The sequence below is a fragment of the Notolabrus celidotus genome, chromosome 14, assembly GCF_009762535.1.
Source record: "Notolabrus celidotus isolate fNotCel1 chromosome 14, fNotCel1.pri, whole genome shotgun sequence".
Classification (NCBI taxonomy): domain Eukaryota; kingdom Metazoa; phylum Chordata; class Actinopteri; order Labriformes; family Labridae; genus Notolabrus; species Notolabrus celidotus.
In genome coordinates, this window is record NC_048285.1 from 1,186,774 (window position 1) to 1,210,531 (window position 23,758).

The 23,758-nt window shown below is 43.7% G+C and overlaps 1 protein-coding gene across 1 annotated transcript in view; it reads left to right on the forward strand.

Annotated features, from left to right (window-relative positions):
* Positions 1 to 15,860: 15,860 nt before the first annotated feature.
* Positions 15,861 to 23,758, forward strand: part of LOC117825636 (seizure protein 6 homolog) — a 163,761-nt gene continuing 155,863 nt past the window's right edge. Inside the window, exons 1-2 of the mRNA XM_034701549.1 lie at positions 15,861 to 16,088; positions 16,494 to 16,674. Of these exons, the coding sequence (XP_034557440.1) occupies positions 15,861 to 16,088; positions 16,494 to 16,674 (409 nt within the window). The remainder of the gene's footprint in view (positions 16,089 to 16,493; positions 16,675 to 23,758) is intronic.

A 23,758-nucleotide genomic window follows, 5' to 3' on the forward strand; every position in this document is an offset into this window, starting at 1 on the left:
CATAGCAGGCCGACAACATGCACCTGAACCTGAACCTGAACCTGCACCTGCACCTGCAACGCCTTCCAACAGCCAATCAGCTGCTGCAAGCCAGCACAGAGCACAAACAAGCTTATTGAATTAATGTTAAAGCGCAGAGCGAGCCTCGGCTCGGTAATTATAAATCAAGAGTAATCAGCGGAACATAATTGATTTGGTAATTGTGTTTGCTTTCTTGAGCTGGACCCAAAAGTTTGCAGGCAGGAATTAGAGATGATGTCGGAGCAGCTGATGTCGAGTGAGAGGAGGATATCAGCCGAGGAGGAGACGGAGGGAAACACATCAGGCTGTTCAAGCTGTGAGCGGGGACGAAGAGGGGCACACCTGCACAGGTCAGCAGCCAATCACAGGGCAGAGATAGAGACATTCACACCTGCAAGCCGCCACCAACCTGACGAGCGTGTTTTTGGACTGCAGAAGGAAGCTGCAGAGAACTCACGTGCACTAGGAGAGCATGCAAACTGAACCAGGAGTCTTCTTACTGTTTCCTCTTTTCCACCAACATGAACCGGGTTGTATTTCCGGGCTGGTGCTCGCGCTGGTTCGGAGATGGTTGAACTCATGAACCAACACGGTACCCGTTTGTTTTTCTGCCCGCCCAAGCCTGTGGAAGAGGCACGTCATGACGTCAGATTTACGTGACCGCGGGCGGGTTTTATACGGGGGGGGGGGGGCGGCGGATTGTGATGCAGTAGTGCACTACGGCTCTCCCCCCTCTCTCCCGCCTCCCATCCTGCCCCCCCTATTTTAATCCACCTCACTAGCAAACATGCATACAACAAAAAAACAAACAAAACAAAATTCAAATCATATCACACACACACAGATCAGGTTTGGCGGGGCCTTAGTGTTTGGCTCGGCCCTACTCGTTGGGGGTCCATCGAGGTTGGGTGGGTGGCTGGTGTCCCTGTCACCCTCCGTCCCCCTGCTGCCCCCTCCCCTGTGGGGGCCTGGTCCGCGGCTGCCCTCGGGGCCGGGTTTCCCCGGGGTTCCCTCGCGGTCCTCTTGGGGGAGTGGGGTAGTGCGCAGCTGGGGGGGGTGTTACTACGGCAGCCATTGGGGTGTCCCTCCATGCCCCCGCGGCCTGGTCCATCAGTCGCAGGGCGTGGGTGGGGGGCGTGGCGGGGGGGAGTGGTCAGGCCGTCTGGGGGGGCAGGGGGGATTGGCCCCTGATTTTTTTTGGCATCATGGTGAGATGGTCCCTCTCCATCGAAGTGTGTTAGGTCTCTCTCTCCTTCTCTTTCCCTGTCCCTTTGTATATCATTATGTAATCTTTCTTTCACTTTCTCTTATTTTTTTTTTGGTCCACCTAGGTGTGCACGCCCTCTTTTACAGAACATGATATTAGCTGCCAATAAAAGATAGGCCAGAGTTCTAAGAGGGATGGTGATGGTCTCATGCACACAGTCACAAGCACAGAAGAAAAAGGTTTTCTTTCTTTTCTTTTGCTGCAAGAATAAATTGCATTAATATTTGACAGTTTGTGACAAACATGACACAAACCAGAAATATATATGCAGACAAGAGAAAAGAAAGAAAAAAAAAAAAAAAAAAAAAAAAAGAAAAAAAAGATTTACGTGACCGCTTTTCCCAGCAGGGATAGCACAAACTTTCCCTCTCAACAACAACAATGGCGGACAACGGCAGCTTGTCTCCTTGGTCGACCGCTGCTTTGTCTTGGGATCCATTAATATCTTTGATTTTTCCGCTGCAGGACAATGGAGGAAACACGTTTGGTTTGTGTTTTTGATCAAGGCAACCCCGCCCCTCGCCCCTGACATAAGTGGGTCGTGGTTCTAGTCCAGCAAAGAGTTGGAGCCGCTCTGGAACCAGTTTTCCCGGTCGGTAGCCGGTTCACTCGAAGTCAAAACAGGAAATAACAGTTCTCAATTGAGCACTGGCTCCAAACCGGCCATGAAACTGCCTCAGTGGAAAAGAGGTATGTGAGGCACAAATTCAAGATGTTTTAGACTTCTTGAACGTGCAGTTTTTGTGACAAGCAGAAGAATAAGATGCATTATTTTATATTTCTTCATTTGGACTTTTCATCATAAAAATCTTTTCATTCTTAAATGTTCGGCTCAAACACTGAAGCAGAACTTTATTCTTAAAATGCCAAAATAAAAATGAAGAATCCCCCTCCTCTCATTTCCCTCTGATGCCAAACACTCCCACTTACTTTGGACCGCATCATCTTGAAAACACTTTTCACATCAGAAACTAAACCCAGCTCCTCCAGCAGCTGCTCTTCAGACTGCAGATGTTTGGCAGCGTGTTGGAACAATAAGAGGCAGAAACACATTCAGGTTTTCACACACAGCTCCTCTCTTCTTTAAACGCCGTGTTTGTTGTTTCTGCTGCAGCTGTTGCATCTTTTCTCTGGTTTGGTTTCGTCTGTATCTCCTCCTTCAGCGTGTGATTAAAGCGGCCTGTTACTGTAGAGAGAGAAATGTGTCCTCGCAGGCTGCAGCAGGGCTTCTCTCCTCTGCTTCCCTTTCTGTTATCTCCCCTCGGTGTGGCTGCCTGTCGCGGCGAGATGAGGGACTCGAGGGGGGCGAGATTGCCTGCCCATCTGCGATTGAATCAGCTGTCAGTTATCTCCTGTGTGTCGGTGGAATCGTCAGGTAGTTCTGCTCGGGTCTGATGGCCTGATAAGACAGGATGGGAAGCGGCACACTTGATCCTGACGGGCTAACCTAAATGAAGCTTTCCCCTTTTCTTTGTCTGCGGATCAGAAGCCGCCCACTCTGTGAGCTGCATTTAAATATTTGGATTATTCTGGTGGCTGCACTTATTTTCAGATTGGTTAGTGGGGGAGTATTTTAATCACGCGGGGCGTGATACTCCCTCTTCTAAACAAACTCTTAACGCTTACAGTCAGACATGACGGTTAAATTCAGCAGGAAACATCCCACCGTTCTGTTTGTTTGTGTTTCTGTGAGATGAATCCCTGCGGCCGTCCTCCTCTCACACTCCACTGATTAAAGATTGCACTCGGGAAATCAAGGATCGCCTCCACTCCTGCTGCTGAAACCAGACCCAAACGTTGTGAGACATCGGCGTATGGGCTTATTTTCCCGCTGAGTGCCCGCGCCGCCGCCAGTGTCCCTTCCTACGTTAAGTTCAGAGGTCTTTGCAGCAGCAGTGTTTCCTCCTCTGCCCCGCCCCCACCCGCGCTCTGAGTCACAGCGTGTTGACAGTCCTTTCCGTTCCACTCCACCAGCTTCAGTCAAATTTCACACTTGTCAGGCTGCCTGATTCCTCCAACAGCTACGAGCACATCTGAGGGCAGCTCCCCCCCCGCTGCATGTTCTGATGGCTTCAGGTTAAAACTCTCCTCATCGTTTTTTAAAGGAGCAGTTCTTCAATTACACATCGTGGGCAAATATCTTTAATATTCTGCTGCAAGAATGAATTAACAGTTATATATTTGTTGTTGAGATTACAACCCACTGCTTTAACCCTCAGGAGGAACTCACTCAGATCGGACTGCAGCTGCTGAATGTACTACACACTGCTCAACACGGCCTCTGCTGTCTCTCCACTTCACACAGCACGCCGTGTCAGTGGTATTTTTTATTTAACCTTTATTTAACCAGGTAAAACCCATTGAGATCAGGATCTCTTTCACGAGGGTGACCTGGCCAAGAGGTCAGCAGCACATGTCACAAAACAGTCACACGAAAATGACAGCACAAATTAAAACGTACACTTTATAAATACATAGTGTTTTACAGTATGAATAAGAGGAGTGGAAGCTGTAACAAAACAACAAACAATAATTTAAGGTTTAAAACACAGGCACTGTTCAGTGCTCTCATGCTGTCTGTCCCTCAGGATAGAACGGAAGGCTCCAAGAGTCATAAGTTCAGAGAGTTTCAATGAAGTCTGTAGAGCGTTCCATGCCATAGGGGCAGCAAAGCTGAAAGCTGTTTGATATCCAAACACAGAAACAGACGTTTAGTTCTGCAGCTCATGCAGTTTGCTCTTGTTTTGCATCTGATTGCGGGGATGAGCTGTCAGCATCTCCACTCTCAAATCTGTCCACATGCAGATCCTGGTTTTAGGTCGGACAGAGGTGGTACTGTTGTCATGATCACTGCAAAGTTTGAGCATCCTGCAGTACAGTGACCACCAGCTCTCTGCAGACGGTAAAATTTCCCTCTAACTGCACCTTGCTTTTTGCGCTGGTGTTTGAGAACAAGATGTTTTCTGCACCGAGCTTCCTTTGCATAGAAAGTGGAACATTTAGCCGAAGTTAAACGCCTGAAACACGGTTCAGTTTTTGCTGCATGTGTAAATCAGATGTGTGTTGGTCTCATGCAGAAGCTGAGCGGTGCAGACCTTCATGAATCAGGTCCTTCGTGTTTTATCCCGTAATCTTTCTTGTGGTGATATTTTATTGATGGTTGCTTCGTTTTAATATTTATAAAATTACCTCTAAACAGATGAATCTACACTCAGACTGTCTTTAAGGCAGATTATCCACTCTTTATTTTTATCATAAGTTATATTTTTGGGCATTTTTGCCTTTTATTTTGATAGGACAGCTACAGAGTGGGGGAAGACATGCAGCAAATGATCAAGGCCAGGGGTCGAACCCCCGGACCTTGTGACAAGGACCACAGCCTCCGTATAAGGGGCGTGTTCTTAGACTGCCACGCCTTATCCAAGCATTTTTTGTATTGCAAGAAGAAACAGGTTTTTGTGCTCAGGTATCAGTAATCAAACTGCTTCATGCATGCTGTCAACTAAGCCTCGAAGATGGAAGTATGGACATTGGCAACACACCATTTGTTCTACATGTTGCATAGCAGAACATCAGGAGTCACTCCAAAGACCATTTAAATCTAATCTAAGTGTTTGGAGCTTACAGACTCAGACGCACACACAGAAATCTGGTTGGATAGTTTTATTTTCTCCTTTCCCTTGTTGCTTCTGTTTATCAGACTCTCCAGAATTAATCTGGATGCAACCTTGAAAACATAAAAACAGATTCAGCCTTGCAGAGTTCGGACTTGCAGTCACGAACAAGATGCAGCAGGATGTCGGTGTTTTTCAGAGGGTTCAAGCAGAGTAACAACAGGAAGCTGAGGAAGGTTTAACTGAAGAATAATGACGTCATTCTGAGTGTTTAAAATCCTAAAATCCTGAACATATACTGACCTTTGTCTCTGGGTTGTTCTATCTTTAACTTTTGCCTTAATTCAAATATTGATCAGTGTATGAGTTAAACATTCAGATGATTGTTTCTGCACATTTTCCTTACTTGTCCTGATAGTTTGCAGAGTGTGCATAGATTAGATTTTACATCTTAGTGTAGTGTAATATATGAATCCTTCATTCCTGCAGCTCAGTGCGCTCTAAATGAGGCCTGTGTGTAACGTTTCTGTAGTCCTGCGTGTAACATTGCTGTGGGGGGCTGTAGTCCTGTGTGTAACGGGCTGTAGTCCTGTGTGTAACGGGCTGTAGTCCTGTGTGTAACGGGCTGTAGTCCCGTGTGTAACAGGCTGTAGTCCTGTGTGTACGGTGTTATTGGCCTGTGTGTAACAGGCTGTAGTCCTGTGTGTAATGGTATTGTAGTCCTGTGTGTAACGGTGCTGTAGTCCTGGTATTGTAGTAGTATTGGAGCACCACACAGCAGATAATGTGCAGCTTACAGCAGAGAGCGTGCTCCAACATGATAACTGTGTCTCCATCCAGAGCTCTCACACCTTGTTGAACTGGTTGAGATGTTGCCAGTTGCTTTCTGAATCTCCCTATCTGCTCCCCCCCCCTCCTCCTCCTCCTCCTCTTCCTCTCCTTCACCCCGGCCCCCCTCATCTCCTTCATCTAGCCCTCTGCCTCTCTGAGATGGCTCTCCTCTCGACCTGTTGGAGTGGAGAGGCCCATCTGTGGGCTTATCTTGCTCCGCCGGAGAGCAGTAAACACTCATTTTTGTGGCTGTCAGTTTGGTGAAGGTGGGCAGCCGTGTGGAACATCGGCGGCGTTCTCAGCGGTGGAAATAGAGCGGGCTTCAAGGCTGCGAGAACCACTCTGTTCCCTTTTTTCTCTCCCCTCCCCGGGAACAATGGCAGCACTTCTAAACCCGCCTGGTATTGATTCAGAGGTTATTTTTGCTGTTTCTCTCCCTCTCTGCAGACTGCATGTCTATATGTGTGCTGCTCATGAGGAGAGACATACAGCTCCACTCTGGTTTCTTATTGCTGCTGCTGTTCAAGGTGACAGTGCACATTAGTGGAAAACATTCTAAACGTATATGCAACCTTGAAAGCAAAGTTTTCTGATTAAAACATGACGTTTTTCTTCCTCATCACTGTAATTGAAACTCTCATCATGAAGAATTGATGATTTGGAAAAAGGGAGAATGTGCAAGAAGTGACATTCAGACAAGTTTAAATGCACGCCCAGATTGCTTAAAGGCAAATTTTCATTAGTCCTCCCTTTTGTGGGATGTTTCCAGGCAACAAAAATCTCATGGTGGCTTGTTGGGGCTCTCTGGCTCGGCATGTCGATCGTATATTAATAATAATAATAATAATAATAATAATAATGATAATAATAATAATAATAATAATAATAATAATAATAATAATAATAATAATGAATTGATTAAAATAATTAAATAAATAACTATAATAATACATTAAATAAATAAATAATAATAATGATAATAATAATGATGATAATAATACATTAAATAAATTAAATAAATAAATTATTAATAATAATAATAACAATAATGATAGTAATAATAATAATAATTATTATTATTATTATTATTATTATTATTATTATTATTATTATTATTGTTGTTGTTGTTGTTGTTGTTGTTGTTGTTATATTTATATATAGATTTTAAACTGTTAAAATCAAGTAAAATCAAAATTAAAATCAGGTAAAATCAGGAAAGGCTCTGCGATACAAGTGTGTTTTAAGAAGATATTTAAAAGAGATCACAGACTCAGTCCTGATCTCCTCCGGAAGACATTTAGCTCCAGCTAGCTCCTTAGATAAACCGTCCTGTGGACCGTGACCATTCATCAGCTATGAGACGACTATGGCTGTCTAACATGAGTCTGGTTCTGCCTGAGATGTGCAATGCTCATGATGGATTAAGGTGGGGTCAGACTGAGTCTTACCCTGTCTTGAAGTTGGGTCTCTGTTCATAATTTGACATAGTGTGGTCTAGACCTGCTCTGTTTGTAAAAGAGTCTTGAGATAACGTTTGTTGTGATTTAAATAAAGATTGATTGATTGATTGATTGATTGATTGATTGATTGATTGATTGATTGACTAAACATGGAATTATTTAGATTCCTTGAGGGACTGAGAGGTGATCACATGTGTTTGTCACATCCTGCTGTGAGGTGTTGTGCAGGTTTCCGGACTCTGTTAGTGCCCTTTAAATTAAAGGTGAAAGAACAGGTGACAAATTACAGACTAGCTTTATTCTGCACCTTTGAAATCTAATTTCCGGCCCTTGGCGTCATCATAAATAACTCGTTGAAAGTCCTCACAGGAGTTTTAATTATCCCCTCGTGTTAACCAGTAAGTGTTGCTGTCGGTGTCAGTCACAGTGAAAACCCTGATTGGCGTTAGAAATTATTCACAGCTGTTGTTTTAAAAAGATAACTTGTATGTATTTTATCAGAAAGTAAAAATAGGACACATTGTTGTTGGACTCCTTGGTATCATCACATGAGCAGCTCGTAGTAAACAGTTTAAATCTCTCACTCTGTAGGAGAATCAAATCCAGGCCCTCTCTCCACCTCCTGTCCGGGCTCCACCCGCTGTTTTGTGAGCAGAAAACACTCATGCAGGTGAATCACTGGGAAACATACATGAGCTTTGATGATTCAGGGCCCACAGGTCCTCTGAAGGACCCTATTTCAGCTCCTAATGGTTCAGAGAAATGGGTTTCAGGCAAAGTAGATCGTATCTTTGTGTTTTTGTCTGGGGGAGATGAAAGGAGGCCAGACTCCATATATGTGGCTGTGAAGATTGTGACTCGCCGCCTTTCTCATCTTCACCCCATTCTACAGAATTAATGACAGCAGCTCCATCATGCTATGGACCGGAGGGTGGAGGACGGTGGGGGTTGTGAATGAAGGGAGGAGGATTACTGTGCTGCTGCTGCTGCTGCTGCTGCTGCAACCCCAAATGGAATCTCTTCTCTTTCTCTTTGGAATAACTTGGCGGGGTTTCTCTGTCTCTGCACACACTCCTGTCCTTCCTTTTTTCAAACTGTCCTCCAAAACCCTTTAATTTCTTTTTCTGGAGATTGCTTTTTTGAATTATTTTATAAAAGAGGCAGGGACGTGGCAGGGACAAGGCAGGGGAGATAGGAGGAGGAGGAAAGACAACAAAGTCTCAGTCCAGATTCAGTGTGACATTCAAACGGCTGCAGAGTTGTTATTTTATGCATAAAGTACAGTGAAGAGGGAAGACTTCACCTTCTACTCCAGCTATTAGACAGGTTTCAGAGCGTTGTACATGCTGCATGAGTTCATTTGAAAGTCACTGAAATTAATTGGTTTTATTCTTGTAAACAGTGTTGATGTAGTTGAGCTGAATTCCCTGAAAATACACATTAAAAACCTTGGCTAGGAGCACAACATTTAAGCCCTTAATGCTGACCTCTCCATCAAGCACACAAGTCAAACTCACCACATTCAACCCTGCATGCAGTTGAATCTGACCGCGAGACAATTTCAAATATCTGTCATAACTAGCCCACTGAAGCCACTGCCCCTGATACTACAAATCCCAGAATGCAATGTAGCAACTGGCCACAAATCAAGACCTGTAGGCAGCAGCTCATCCCACTGCATCAAACAGCAGTAAAGAACGAATAAAGACGGCCCCTCGTCCTTTACGGTATAGATGTTGATCCGAGTCAGAGCTACATTCACTGTTTAAAGGTTCTCTCTGCACGCCAGCTGCAACCAGATTTCTGGGATGGACAAATGACGCTGATGAGCTTTAAATGGCCGTGTGATCTCAGTGTGTGCTTACTGAACACAGCCGTAGAGACACTGAAAGTGACCACAGTTTCCATTCTGCCTCCGAGTCTCCCACAGCAGCTCGGTCTGGAGAGCTCTGACTGCATCACACATTTCTGTGATCACACCGTCCGTGACGCTGGAGGCTTCAACACCTGTGGACTCTACCTTTTAGATTTCCACGCATTCTTTTTTACTGTGCAGAAGATTTCCTGTTGGCTCTGAGAGAAGAAAATCCTGCGTTTGACGAGTTTTTATGCAAAGTCAACGAGAGAATCAAACTTTGTGGCTACGATTATTACTAAACATTACATTACTCACATGTTCACTAGAGTTAAAAACTTTAAAATCAGGCAAGATAATTGATAAACCCTGCGCTGCCATGGAATGAGACCTACCTGATGTCTTTATTATTACTATTATCATTTTCCTACCCCCATTTGCTTTTTATTGTTCTAGTTGTATATAAATATGCTGGTGTTGCTTTTGCTGTCTCAAATTAACTACTGTTGTTATTTGTCTTTGACCAATCAGAAGGTTCTATTCTTTGATCTGTTCCATTCCATTCTATTCTGCTTTGCTCTGTTCCATTCTATTCTGCTTTGTTCTGTTCTGCTCCATTCTATTCTGCTTTGATCTGCTCCATTCTATTCTGCTTTGAGCCGTTCCATTCTATTCTGCTTTGATCTGTTCCATTCTATTCTGTGCTGCTTTGATCTGGTCTGTTTTTTCTGCTTTGATCTGTTCAATTCTATTCTATTCTGCTTTGATCTGTTCCATTCCATTCTATTCTGCTTTTATCTGTTCCATTCCATTCTATTCTGCTTTGATCTGTTCTGTTCCATTCTATTCTACTTTGATCTGTTCCATTCTATTCTATTATCCTTTGATCTGTTCCATTCTATTCTATTATCCTTTGATCTGTTCCATTCTATTCTATTCTGCTTTGATCTGTTCTGCTCCATTCTATTCTGCTTTGATCTGTTCTGTTCCATTCTATTCTGCTTTGAACTGTTCCATTCCATTCTATTCTGCTTTGATCTGTTCTGCTCCATTCAACTTTGCTTTGATCTGTTCCATACTATTCTATTCTATTCTACTTTGATCTGTTCCATTCTATTCTATTCTGCTTTGATCTGTTCTGCTCCATTCTATTCTGCTTTGATCTGTTCTGTTCCATTCTATTCTGCTTTGAACTGTTCCATTCCATTCTATTCTGCTTTGATCTGTTCTGCTCCATTCAACTTTGCTTTGATCTGTTCCATACTATTCTATTCTATTCTATTCTACTTTGATCTGTTCCATTCTATTCTATTCTGCTTTGATCTGTTCTGCTCTATTCGATTCTGCTGTGATCTGTTCCATTCTATTCTATTATCCTTTGATCTGTTCCATTCTATTCTATTCTGCTTTGATCTGTTCTGTTCTATTCTATTCTGCTTTGATCCGTTCAATTCTATTCTGCTTTTATCCGTTCAATTCTATTCTGCTTTGATCCGTTCCATTCTATTCTATTCTGCTTTGATCTGTTCAATTCTATTCTACTCTGCTTTGATCTGTTCCATTCTGTTCTCCTCTCTGCAGATTGATTTGATATGTCGTGTGTGATCAGGTTTTCCCTAGTGTTTATTTCTTCTGTTATCGGGTTTCAGCCAATCAGAATCAAGTACTGAACACATTTGAACATGGGGCTCTATGGGGACTGACTCACTGCAGGAGACACACTCTAGTGTACACTGGAGGAACTGCAGTAACGTGTCAGCTTCACATCTCAGCACTCTGAGCTCTGAAGAGTCTCTAAGTCATAACTTGATGCTTATTTATGGTCTTGTCTTTGTTCTTTGTTGAGGCTGAATAACAACATGAAGAGTGTTTAATCACGTTCTTCTTTAAGTTCTGTTTTTCATAAATCTCCATCCACTCAGTCCTGGAGATGACGGCACCACAGCCGCCTCTCACCACTTCTCAAGATGGAAAATAAAAACATATCCTGCCTGAGCCGTGATGGGTTTACTGTGTGTATGTGTGTGTGTGTGTGTGTGTGTGTGTGTGTGTCTTCAGCGTGTCAGGTGATCCATCACGTTAGCCGGCAGTAAGCAGCCGAGGTGGTGAAGTGCTTGATCTTCCCCAAAGCTGCGAGCTGCTGATAGGTCCCTCGTCTCAGAGCGGCAGCCTCATATTTCTTCATCTAATTGGATTGCAGCTTGTCAGCGTCTCATTTGTATACGCCCGCCTCCTCCTCCTCCACGTTTACGCCGCTCCGCCGCTGATTACTTAGCTCCCGGCTTCCCGACACATCCTAAGTAATGACTTTGCTTCCTAATTTTCCCATCCTATCATATTTGTCTCCTGTCCTTCATCTCAATCTGTCTGAATCCCTCCACCCCTTCCTCCTCCTCCTCGTCCTCCTGCGTCCCCTCAGGCCCTGGATGGAGTCACACAGCGTCTCCTCGTCCTCGGGCGAGGCTGCATGCTGTGTTTGGTTGCAGTTTATCAGCGGGGAGAATCTTGTTCAGTTATGTTGCTAGCTCTGGGACTGATGGGGACGGGAGGTGGACGGATCAGAGGTGACAAATGGAGGCTAGCTGTTGGTCACGGTGGAGCTGACGGAGTGGCTGCAGAACACCAGACTGTCGAGTTTAAGTCAGGAACACCAGACAATAAAAGTGTGTTGATGTTTCGATGCACAGGTACGCATTAAACACCAGCTGCTGTTTATACCAGCTGCAGAAAACACACCTGTCCCTGTGACCTACATGGAGACCACAGCAGAGCCGTGAGCTCCAGAATGATAGACTTCTGTTTAAAGGGACAATGCACCAAAATAACTTTCTTTATATGCAGCCGTCACTCACTGAGTGAAGACAGTTTGAGCTCTCCGTCTCTGACACTTCAGCCTCTTATGGAGGATCATCGGTGAGAGGCGAACGAAAGACTTCCTTTATCGTGAATCTAAGGATTAAATGTAGACAAAGTTGAGGCTTATTGATCTCCCTTTATTCTGACCTCTGACCTCACACGTCTCTGAACATTTAACCTTCCTCTGTGGATTTGTAAACTTGATGCAAACACATCACATCAACATCATCATCAACCTGAGAGAGCCATGCTGTGCAGAGAAACACACTCGCCCTCATCCCTCCCTCCCTGTAATGCATTGGCTGAGCCGTCTCTGTCTCTGTTGAAGCTTGCAGAGCATACACAACAAAGTGTTTTCAGTTGTGTTGATAGATTAATAATCTCCACACTGACCTGCTCTCCTGCTGTGATAATCATATCCCCTGGATGAGAACAGATCAGCTGATGAAGACTAACAGCAGTTTAAGAGTTAAGTACAGTCTGTGTGATGCAATGCGTCTCACAACAGTTATCAACACATTATGTTTGACTCGTTAATCTCAGAGCCTGTGAGAGAGTAGATTATTTTAATAGCTTGAAATCATGTTCAGTAACATGAGCAGGTGTACGAGTTCTGTGAGAGAGAGCAGGTCTTATAGACACTGAAATTCTTCCATGACGCTGACGTCTCCTCACAACTCCTTCAAACTGAAGGTGACCATGAAGGTTTCTTTACTTTGAAGATTGAGGCGAGAGAGGAGACGAGTCGAGCAGAATCAGAGACATCTTTTAAATCTTTTTAAAAAATATCTATCTGACCTTGTTTCTCCAGATTCCCTTTCAGCCTTTTTTTATTTCTCTTAATTCATTGAATTGAATTGCCTTCACAGCTTTTATTTTATTTCCTTCATTAATTATTTCTGCCCTGCTTCTTTTGTTTTTTGATTATTCTATATCCTGAGTTGTTCTTTTTTACCCTTGAACATTTTATGGCTATTATTAATCTCATCTTAATGTATTCTCTCGCTCATAGTGCTCACATCGCTCTATCTCTATCTCTGTTTCTATGTCTTAATGCATACATCACTTCACATCTTTGGCCCTCTCTCTCGGTTATTGTCCAGTTATCGTATCAGCGTCTGGTTGAATCACATCAGTGGATTCCTTGCTGTCTGACGTCTCTTCTTCTTCTGTTCGGTTCTCACGTTGTTTGGATTATTTCATCGTCTGTCAGCTTACTTTGTGTAAATCTTTGTTTTTAAAGGTGCTGTGAGAAATCTGCAGCAGTAGTTAGTCTAACGCTCTCTGTAAGATTTCAGATTTTGCACCCCCTGGGCCCTGCAGACTTGTTTCTCTTGCAGAGCTCGGATAGACGGACGGATGGATGGATGAGCTTAATTGATCCCAAACTGGGAAGCTGGTGAAACAATGCTCTAACCCATAAATAATACATGATTCTGAATATAACACTGAGAGCTAATGACTGCTGTTCGTAAGCATGAGGTTGTTTGCGCTCCGTACAGATGCTCAGAGTTGGATCAGGTTATTGTGCAGAAGTGTGTGTGAACAGGATTCCTCCTGCTTGTTATCTCTGCACACACACTCTTCTATTTTCCTGCACGCACCTGCAGCTCTACATCCAGTTATCAATCTGTTCCCAGTTAGCTTTCAATCATTTCCACAGGTCTGAATGGATGTATGCTGGGTCAGACACATGCAGCACAGAGAGCGCTGCTTCGTGTTGTCTCAGCAAGTACTCTCCCTCTAAATCACAATTCCTGGCATCGCCGCGGCGTCGGGCTGCCAAACAATTTCCATTTGCCGTTGTTTGATAGGTGGATCCAGGCTTCTCTCTGGGGCTCTTTTGTTTTTTTTACAATAATTTGTTTGCCATCCGTGGCGGGGAAAGTGACAGCTGCCAGAACCTGAGCGAGTCTGAATCCTCTCTGATTATTGCTACACTTAGAGCAGGAGCCGGGTCCCTGTCTCTCAGCGGTTTTGGCACCAGCAGCGAGCAAAATCAAATGCAATAAAAGCATGTCTGGATTAGAGCTTGTTAAGCGAGAGAAGAGCCTTTAATTGCCGAGGCTTTGTACGGCTTCACAAAGAGGCGGCGTTGCTAATCTGTAGCTCAGGGGTGAATGTTTGTGACGAAACAGGCAGAGATGTAAAGAGAGGTGCAGGAGGGAGGAAGGATTTCAGCACACAGTTTCAATTAGCTGCCGGCACATTGTTTTCTGTTTTATCACAACATGAGTCAGCAGATTCAGTGTTCCTGGAGTACACATCACTGAGGTTTGTGCTTTCAAGGTCTGTGTGGGAACTACAGAGTGAGGATATCTGTATGCTTTTAGGACTTATTTCCATGTTTCAAAGAATACTTTTTACTGAATGTGTTTCGTTGAGTTTAAACGTGACCCTCCTCATGGAAGCCTCAGGCTGCAGAAAACATGGACGCCGTCTCAGTGACGTCACCCGGAGCTTTCTGCAGAGTGTTGAAGCTGAACGATGGTCGGCGCCATATTGGAAATTAGGACTCAACCTAACTTCAGGTTCACCTGGCAGGAGACAATGAGGCTGAGTTTATGTGCCCGCCTTTTAGTCAAGTCAGACATGCCCTTAATCATGCCTTAATGAGCTGTAGAGACCCACGTACTAGACTGTAAACAGGTTTATTTCTGCTGTAAATAATGAGCTTATGTACATGGATGTTAATTGGGATTCCTCTATCTTTGGGCTCAGCTCCAAGTGGACACTTGAGGAACTGCAGGCTTTTTTAATGCTGGGGGGTTCCCAACAAGAAGGCACGCTCAAGTTTAAAACTGAAATTAGATCATCGTGTGTCCGAGTTACAAAATGCACCTGAACGCCTCAAACACGGGTGGAGTGTTCCTCCGTACTGAGCGTGTGCAGACTTTACTCTTTGTTATATTTACAGAGACACAACATCCGACATATCAGCCTCCATGTTTTATTATTTTTCCACGAGATGACGGTCACGTTTTGCTCTTTTTTAACATTTCTGATGAGACGCTGGCAGAATTACATTTGTTGTTAATCCATCAGTACAGTCATTCTAAAGAAGGAGTTTTAAGGAGTGGAATATTTAGACTTAAGTGAGCAGGAGCTGCAGAAAACGAGAGAGAGGTGTTGAGTTAGAAGAACAGTTTAAAAGAGGTGTTTAAACTCAAACATCAGCTGGAGACGAGTTCAATCTCAGGAAGCAAACCTCTGCATGGGGATGTTCGAATTTTAATCTCCATGATTTTAATGCTAGTCGACAGATTTAGGATTTATTTCACCTCATGAATGCTCTCTGTCTTAGTCTTAGAAACCTGCTGGTGCAACGTTCAAACTTCACCTCTAAGATTCACCGTAAACACCGTAACTCCAGACTCGTTTCAGAGCGTATGCATGCTCACCGACTCCATGTTTCAGGATTTAGATTTGGGGGCTCACACTGTCTCCATGTTTCAGGATTTAGATTTGGGGGCTCTCACTGTCTCCATGTTTCAGGACTTAGATTTGGGGGGCTCTCACTGTCTCCATGTTTCAGGATTTAGATTTGGGGGCTCTCCCTGTCTCCATGTTTCAGGATTCAGATTTGGGGGCTCTCACTGTCTCCATGTTTCAGGATTTGGATTTGGGGGCTCTCACTGACTCCATGTTTCTGGATTCAGATTTGGGGGCTCTCACTGTCTCCATGTTTCAGGATTTAGATTTGGGGGCTCTCCCTGTCTCCATGTTTCAGGATTCAGATTTGGGGGCTCTCATTGTCTCCATGTTTCAGGATTTAGATTTGGGGGCTCTCACTGTCTCCATGTTTCAGGACTTAGATTTGGGGGCTCTCACTGTCTCCATGTTTCAGGATTTAGATTTGGGGGCTTTCACTGTCTCCATGATTCAGGATTTAGATTTGGGGGCTCTCACCGACTCCATGTTTCAGGATTTAGATTTGGGGGGCTCTCACGGTCTCCATGTTTCAGGATTTAGATTTGGGGGCTCTCACCGACTCCATGTTTCAGGACTTAGATTTGGGGGCTCTCACCGACTCCATGTTTCAGGATTTAGATTTGGAGGCTCTCACCGACTCCATGTTTCAGGACTTAGATTTGGGGGCTCTCACCGACTCCATGTTTCAGGATTTAGATTTGGGGGCTCTCACCGACTCCATGTTTCAGGACTTAGATTTGGGGGCTCTCACTGTCTCCATGTTTCAGGATTTAGATTTGGGGGCTCTCACTGTCTCCATGTTTCAGGATTTAGATTTGGGGGCTCTCACTGTCTCCATGTTTCAGGATTTAGATTTGGGGGCTCTCGCCGTCTCCATGTTTCAGGATTTAGATTTGGGGGCTCTCGCCGTCTCCATGTTTCAGGATTTAGATTTGGGGGCTCTCACTGTCTCCATGTTTCAGGATTTAGATTTGGGGGCTCTCCCTGTCTCCATGTTTCAGGATTCAGATTTGGGGGCTCTCACTGTCTCCATGTTTCAGGATTTGGATTTGGGGGCTCTCACTGACTCCATGTTTCAGGATTCAGATTTGGGGGCTCTCACTGTCTCCATGTTTCAGGATTTAGATTTGGGGGCTCTCCCTGTCTCCATGTTTCAGGATTCAGATTTGGGGGCTCTCATTGTCTCCATGTTTCAGGATTTAGATTTGGGGGCTCTCACTGTCTCCATGATTCAGGACTTAGATTTGGGGGCTCTCACTGTCTCCATGATTCAGGATTTAGATTTGGGGGCTCTCACCGACTCCATGTTTCAGGATTTAGATTTGGGGGGCTCTCACGGTCTCCATGTTTCAGGATTCAGATTTGGGGGCTCTCACCAACTCCATGTTTCAGGACTTAGATTTGGGGGCTCACACTGTCTCCATGTTTCAGGATTTAGATTTGGGGGCTCTCACCGACTCAATGTTTCAGGATTTAGATTTGGGGGCTCTCACCGACTCCATGTTTCAGGACTTAGATTTGGGGGCTCTCACCGACTCCATGTTTCAGGACTTAGATTTGGGGGCTCACACTGTCTCCATGTTTCAGGATTTAGATTTGGGGGCTCTCAACGTCTCCATGTTTTCAGGACTTAGATTTGGGGACTCTCACCGACTCCATGTTTCAGGATTTAGATTTGGGGGCTCTCACCGTCTCCATGTTTCAGGGTTTAGATTTGGGGGCTCTCACCGTCTCAATGTTTCAGGATTTAGATTTTGGGGCTCACACCGTCTCTATGTTTCAGGATTTAGATTTGGGGGCTCTCACTGTCTCCATGTTTCAGGATTTAGATTTGGGGGCTCTCACTGTCTCCATGTTTCAGGATTTAGATTTTGGGGCTCACACCGTCTCCATGTTTCAGGATTTAGATTTGGGGGCTCTCACTGTCTCCATGTTTCAGGATTTAGATTAGGGGGGCTCTCAACGTCTCCATGTTTTCAGGACTTAGATTTGGGGACTCTCACCGACTCCATGTTTCAGGATTTAGATTTGGGGGCTCTCACCGTCTCCATGTTTCAGGATTTAGATTTGGGGGCTCTCACTGTCTCCATGTTTCAGGATTTAAATTTGGGGGCTCACACTGTCTCTATGTTTCAGGATTTAGATTTGGGGGCTCTCACTGTCTCCATGTTTCAGGATTTAGATTTGGGGGCTCTCACTGTCTCCATGTTTCAGGATTTAGATTTTGGGGCTCACACCGTCTCCATGTTTCAGGATTTAGATTTGGGGGCTCTCACTGTCTCCATGTTTCAGGATTTAGATTAGGGGGGCTCTCACTGTCTCCATGTTTCAGGATTCAGATTTGGGGGCTCTCACCGACTCCATGTTTCAGGATTTAAATTTGGGGGCTCTGACTGTCTCCATGTTTCAGGATTTGGATTTGGGGGCTCTCACTGTCTCCATGTTTCAGGATTTGGATTAGGGGGGCTCTCTCTGTCTCCATGTTTCAAGATTTAAATTTGGGGGCTCTCACCATCTCCATGTTTCAGGATTTAGATTTGGGGGCTCACACCGTCTCCATGTTTCAGGATTTAGATTTAGGGGCTCACACTGTCTCCATGTTTCAGGATTTAGATTTGGGGGCTCACACTGTCTCCATGTTTCAGGATTTAGATTTGGGGGCTCTCATTGTCTCCATGTTTCAGGATTTAGATTTGGGGGCTCTCACTGTCTCCATGTTTCAGGATTCAGATTTGGGGGCTCTCACTGTCTCCATGTTTCAGGATTTAGATTTGGGGGCTCTCACTGTCTCCATGTTTCAGGATTTAGATTTGGGGGCTCTCACTGTCTCCATGATTCAGGATTTAGATTTGGGGGCTCTCACCGACTCCATGTTTCAGGATTTAGATTTGGGGGCTCTCACTGTCTCCATGTTTCAGGATTTAGATTTGGGTGCTCTCACTGTCTCCATGTTTCAGGATTTAGATTTGGGTGCTCTCACTGTCTCCATGTTTCAGGATTTAGATTTGGGGGCTCTCACTGTCTCCATGTTTTCAGGACTTAGATTTGGGGGCTCTCAACATCTCCATGTTTCAGGATTTAGATTAGGGGGGCTCTCACTGTCTCCATGTTTCAGGATTTAGATTTGGGGGCTCTCACTGTCTCCATGTTTTCAGGACTTAGATTTGGGGGCTCTCAACGTCTCCATGTTTCAGGACTTAGATTTGGGGGCTCTCACCGTCTCCATGTTTCAGGATTTAGATTAGGGGGGCTCTCACGGTCTCCATGTTTCAGGATTCAGATTTGGGGGCTCTCACTGTCTCCATGTTTCAGGATTTAGATTTGGGGGCTCTCACCGACTCCATGTTTAAGGATTTAAATTTGGGGGCTCTGACTGTCTCCATGTTTCAGGACTTAGATTTGGGGGCTCTGACTGTCTCCATGTTTCAGGACTTAGATTTGGGGGCTCTCACCGTCTCCATGTTTCAGGATTTAGATTTGGGGGCTCAAACCGTCTCCATGATTCAGGACTTAGATTTGGGGGCTCAGATCAAGTGTTTGCAGACGTTGACGAGCCTTCATTCGTCTGCTCTGCCTTTAGAAAAACAGTGTGAGCTATCTGTCGGCTCGGTTCATCGCCCTTCTTCTCTCTGAGCAGCGGATCAATGCGTCCGCACTGATACGGGCCGGAGCCGCCTATTGATCCACTCTGCCTCGTCTTTGTCCTCGGTCATTATGGAGATGAGGGAGCGACCTTTTGCAGAGGTGTCAGAGTGGAAAGGAGACTGTTTAACAGCTCTCACAAGAACCAGGCTCTGTGGCATGGAGGGTCTGATTTTATAACACCAGACTGACCACAAACTAAGATACAGTATTTACTACATAACTCATATTAATACGGGAGAGAGAGAAGGCAGATTATTCCATTATGTTGCTTTACCTGAAATGCTGCAGCTTGATCTGCAGCTCTCACTTCAGATACGTCCCTGTTGGTCCTGTTCAGAGTCAGGGTGTGAATCTCTGGAGGTCTGACGTGACATCAGAATCAGGCTGTGAAAGCCTCAGTGTGATGTTCACGACATGTTGCAAGATGAGACCTGCACTTTGTCTGGGTCTTGTCTCACCCTGTTGGGATTCTATTCCCATAACTTCCTGCTAACCATACATCATCCTGTTCATTACCTGGCTACTAACTTAGGATACAAAAACATTGATTAAAGATGACTTTATTGATTTAAATGATTTATGTTAACAGTTTTTAAAAAGTGATCATTCCATGGTGATGGATTCTTCTCTGCTTGTTGCGGTGGATGATCATGAAACCGTCCTTCTTCTCTGAGCTCTGTGGTTCACACACCTCTAAAAATAAACTAATGTCACAACTTTGAACCCTGCTGCTATCATCACCACCGCTCATGGTTTAACTTTCTTTGGAGAGATCACTAACCTAAAGTTTATCTCACCTGCTCCACTCCTTCATCATATTGATGGACAGGATCCAATATGAAAACATCTGTTGCCTGCTGATTTAGCATGCTAACTGAAGCTAACGTTTTAGCCACATTCAGAATCAGAAAATGAGGTCATTAAAGAGCTCTTATAAACAGTATGTAAGTCAAAATACAAATAAAGTAAAAATAAAATAAAATAAAATAAAATAAAATAAGATAAAATAAAATAAAATAATAATAATAAAGTATACAGAAATGCCGAATAGTTAGAATGACCTATTTACAAAAGCGCTGGGAATGAAGGAGAAATATATATACAGGATGTTAGCATGGTAACGTGTTATGATGCTAACGGAAGCTAACGGTTTCCCCTCACCTTACGGTCTATGATGTCAACAAGCAGAAGCTAAATGTGTCTGAACTCTTTTCTGTGGATTGATTTGACATGACGTGTGATCAGTTTGTCTCTGGTGTTGCTCATGTTAGTGAAAGTTAATAACCGTCGTCAAGGGGTTTGGACCAATCAGAATCAAGCACCAAAGCTCCATATTTAACTTTAGGGACAAGTTGAGTTCGAATAATAATAATAATAATAATAATAATAATAATAATAATAATAATAATAATAATAATGATAATAATACATTTATACAGGCACACAGTAAAAACAAACTTGAACATTTCTTAAAAGCAGTACTTAATATAAGTTCAAAGCCTCTTTAAAGAGGAAGGTTTTTAAATGTTTCTTAAAAGCATCCACGGTCTGTGGGGTCCTGAGGTGACTGGGCAGGGAGTTCCACAGCAGCAGCACAGAAGGCCCGGTCTCCCATGGTCCGGAGCTTGGTTCTGGGAGGATGGAGGAGGTTCTGATGTGCAGAGCATGAATTCCAGGTTGGGGTTTGCTGGGTGAGGAGTTCTTTGAGGTATGGTGGGGCGTTCCCATAGATGCATTGATGGGTGATGAGAGCGACTTTGTAATGTATTCTTGCAGTGACGGGAAGCCAGTGAAGTGTGTGGAGTACTGGGGTGATGTGTTCGTGTTTTCTGACGCTGAGTAAGATCCTGGCTGCGGTGTTCTGGATTAGTTGGAGCTTGTAGAGACTTTTGCTGGGGGTCCCAATGAGGAGGGCATTGCAGTAGTCAAGCCTGGAGGAGACTGCTATTATCTGATTTCTCCCTGAACTGGAGTCAGATTGATCAGAAGTGTTAAACGGTGTAGGTCCTTTAACATCAGACTGAGAGGCGCAGTGTTTGAATAAATGCAATTACACTCCTCTCATGTTGATGTTATTCAGTGATGATCACTGTTATGACAGCAGCAGCAGCAGTAATAATAAAGGAGATAAGAGTTTTTATTCTGTTGTTTTTTAAACATTTTACATAAAAGGACTCCATCCAGTGTTTATTGTGATTTGACTCTTTAAACAGGAGCGAGCCTCCTGCTGTGTGACGACCAGATAACATTCATTGCTGCATGTTAGCATGAAGAGCATTCAGTGTCTCTGCCTCGGTGCTGTGTGTGTGTGTCTGCAGCCACAGGGAGGCAGGCGGCCTGTGTTTGGGTGTAATGGCGTCCGTCTGTACCTGCTATTATTAAGCTTGCATGAATGAGCGTCCCTGGCTGCGGGTGTGAGGAGGAGCGCGATCAATACGATGAGGGAAATTTTAAAGTGGGGAACATTTCGCTGAAGGCAACACTGGATTAAGAGTCTGGTTTGTATTCAGGAGGAGCGAGACGGTGGCCTCGCAATCAATTCTGCCTCATATAAAAATCCAAAACAAGCTGCAAATATTCTGCGTTTATACATGCAGCGGGCGATGAAGATCACCCTCATACTCTTCCTCTGCTCAATCTGATCGGATTTATTTCACTGCAGAGGCTCCTATCTGACACAGGTTTAAGATTCAGGCATCTATTCCTGATTATCAGTGTTTTCATCAGCAGAGTTATTGATTTTAAGAATATATCTACGGCCTTCAAAACAGGAACATGAAACTACGTCTCCAAGTCCGGATTTAACCACAGACCTCGTCACTAATGAGGACTGAGAGTCAGAGAGAGGGAGAGCAAAGTCAACTTCTGTTTGAATATTTAATCACAAAACTGTTTTAAAATGCAGTTTTGATGCAGACTAACTCTGCATCTCTGCGTTACATGTTGTCTTAATAAATTCAGCAAAACGTACATTTCCTCTGCACAACCAGCAGGACCAGACTTATGTTAGACACACAGCTGCTGAGACCGTGTTAGAGAGAGGGATAGAGGGAGATGAAGAGAGAGAGAGAGATGATAGTGGTGAGACGGATAGTAGTAGTTGTAGCAGCTGGAGTCTGGCACGTCCACAACAGCAGAGATCCAGAGGAACCTACGAGACAAGGGAGCTCAGGGACTCCAGAAAGGTCTAAGAAAAGAGAGAAGAGAGGGAGACCAGAAGAAAGAAAAAGAGGAGAATAAATGGGGAAAGAATGACAGAAGGAAAGGACTGGATAAGAAAAGGGGACATAAAGGATAAAGAAAGATGGAAAGAACAAAGAAAGAAAGAAAGAAAGAAAGAAAGAAAGAAAGAAAAAAGTAAGAAGGAATAAAAAAGAGAAAGAAGTAAAGAAAGCAAGAAAGAAAAGAAAGAAGGAGAGAAAGCAAGAAGGACAGAATGAAAGAAAGAAAAAATAATAAAAGAGAGAGAGAAAGGAATGAAAGGGAAAGGGAAAGAAAGAAAGAATGAATGGATGAAAGAAAGAAAAAAGTAAGAAGGAATACAAAAGAGAAAGAAGTAACGAAAACAAGAAAGAAGGAGAGAAAGCAAAAAGGACGGAATGAAAGAAAGAAAAAATTATAAAGGAGAGAAAAAAAGGAATGAAAGGAAAAGGGAATGAAAGAAAGAAAGAAAGAAGTAAGAAGGAATAAAAAGAGAAAGAAGTAAAGAAAGAAAAGGAAGAGGGAGAGAAAGCAAGAAGGACAGAATGAAAGAAAGAAAAAATAATAAAAGAGAGAGAGAAAGGAATGAAAGGGAAAGGGAAAGAAAGAAAGAATGAATGGATGAAAGAAAGAAAAAAGTAAGAAGGAATACAAAAGAGAAAGAAGTAACGAAAACAAGAAAGAAGGAGAGAAAGCAAAAAGGACTGAATGAAAGAAAGAAAAAATTATAAAGGAGAGAAAAAAGGAATGAAAGGAAAAGGGAATGAAAGAAAGAAAGAAAGAAGTAAGAAGGAATAAAAAGAGAAAGAAGTAAAGAAAGAAAAGGAAAAGGGAGAGAAAGCAAGAAGGACAGAATGAAAGAAAGAAAGATTGAAGAAAAGATAGAAAGAAAAGAACGAAAGGAAAAGGGAATGAAAGAAACAAAGAAGGAATAAAAGTAAAAAAGGAATAAAAGAGAGAAAGGAAGAAGGAAGGAAGGAATGGAAGAAAGAAAGAAAAAAGTAAGAAGGATTAAAAAAGAGGAAGAAAGAAAGAAATAAAGAAGAAAAGAAAAGAAAGGATGAATGACGGACCCCTAAAAAAGGAATCTACAGCAGAGATCCAGAGGAACCTACGAGACAAGGGAGCTCAGGGACTCCAGAAAGGTCTATGGTTAGTAACTTTAATGGGACAGGAAGAGTTAAAGTGAGAGACAGGCAGAGAGAGGAGAGAGAGGGAAAGACAGGATCCCAGTGTGTCAGTCTAAGCCTATAGCAGCATAACTAAGACCTGGTCCAAGCCTGATCCAGTTCTATCTATAAGCTTTATCAAAAAGGAAAGTTTGAAGCCTACTCTTAAAAGTAGAGAGGGTGTCTGCCTCCCGGACCCTGACTGGTAGATGATTCCAAAGGAGAGGGGCCTGATATTCCATCTCTACGTTGGCTTAATGCTGCTGATTACTGAGACTGAAGCACTGAAGCTTTTGAGTAAGGTTTAGTACGTTTAGCTACACGTACTGAAGACTCCAGCGTTATTTCTGCTCTGCTCACCCAGCTTTTGTTTTGAATTATGCTTCATATCTCACAAATCTTTAACA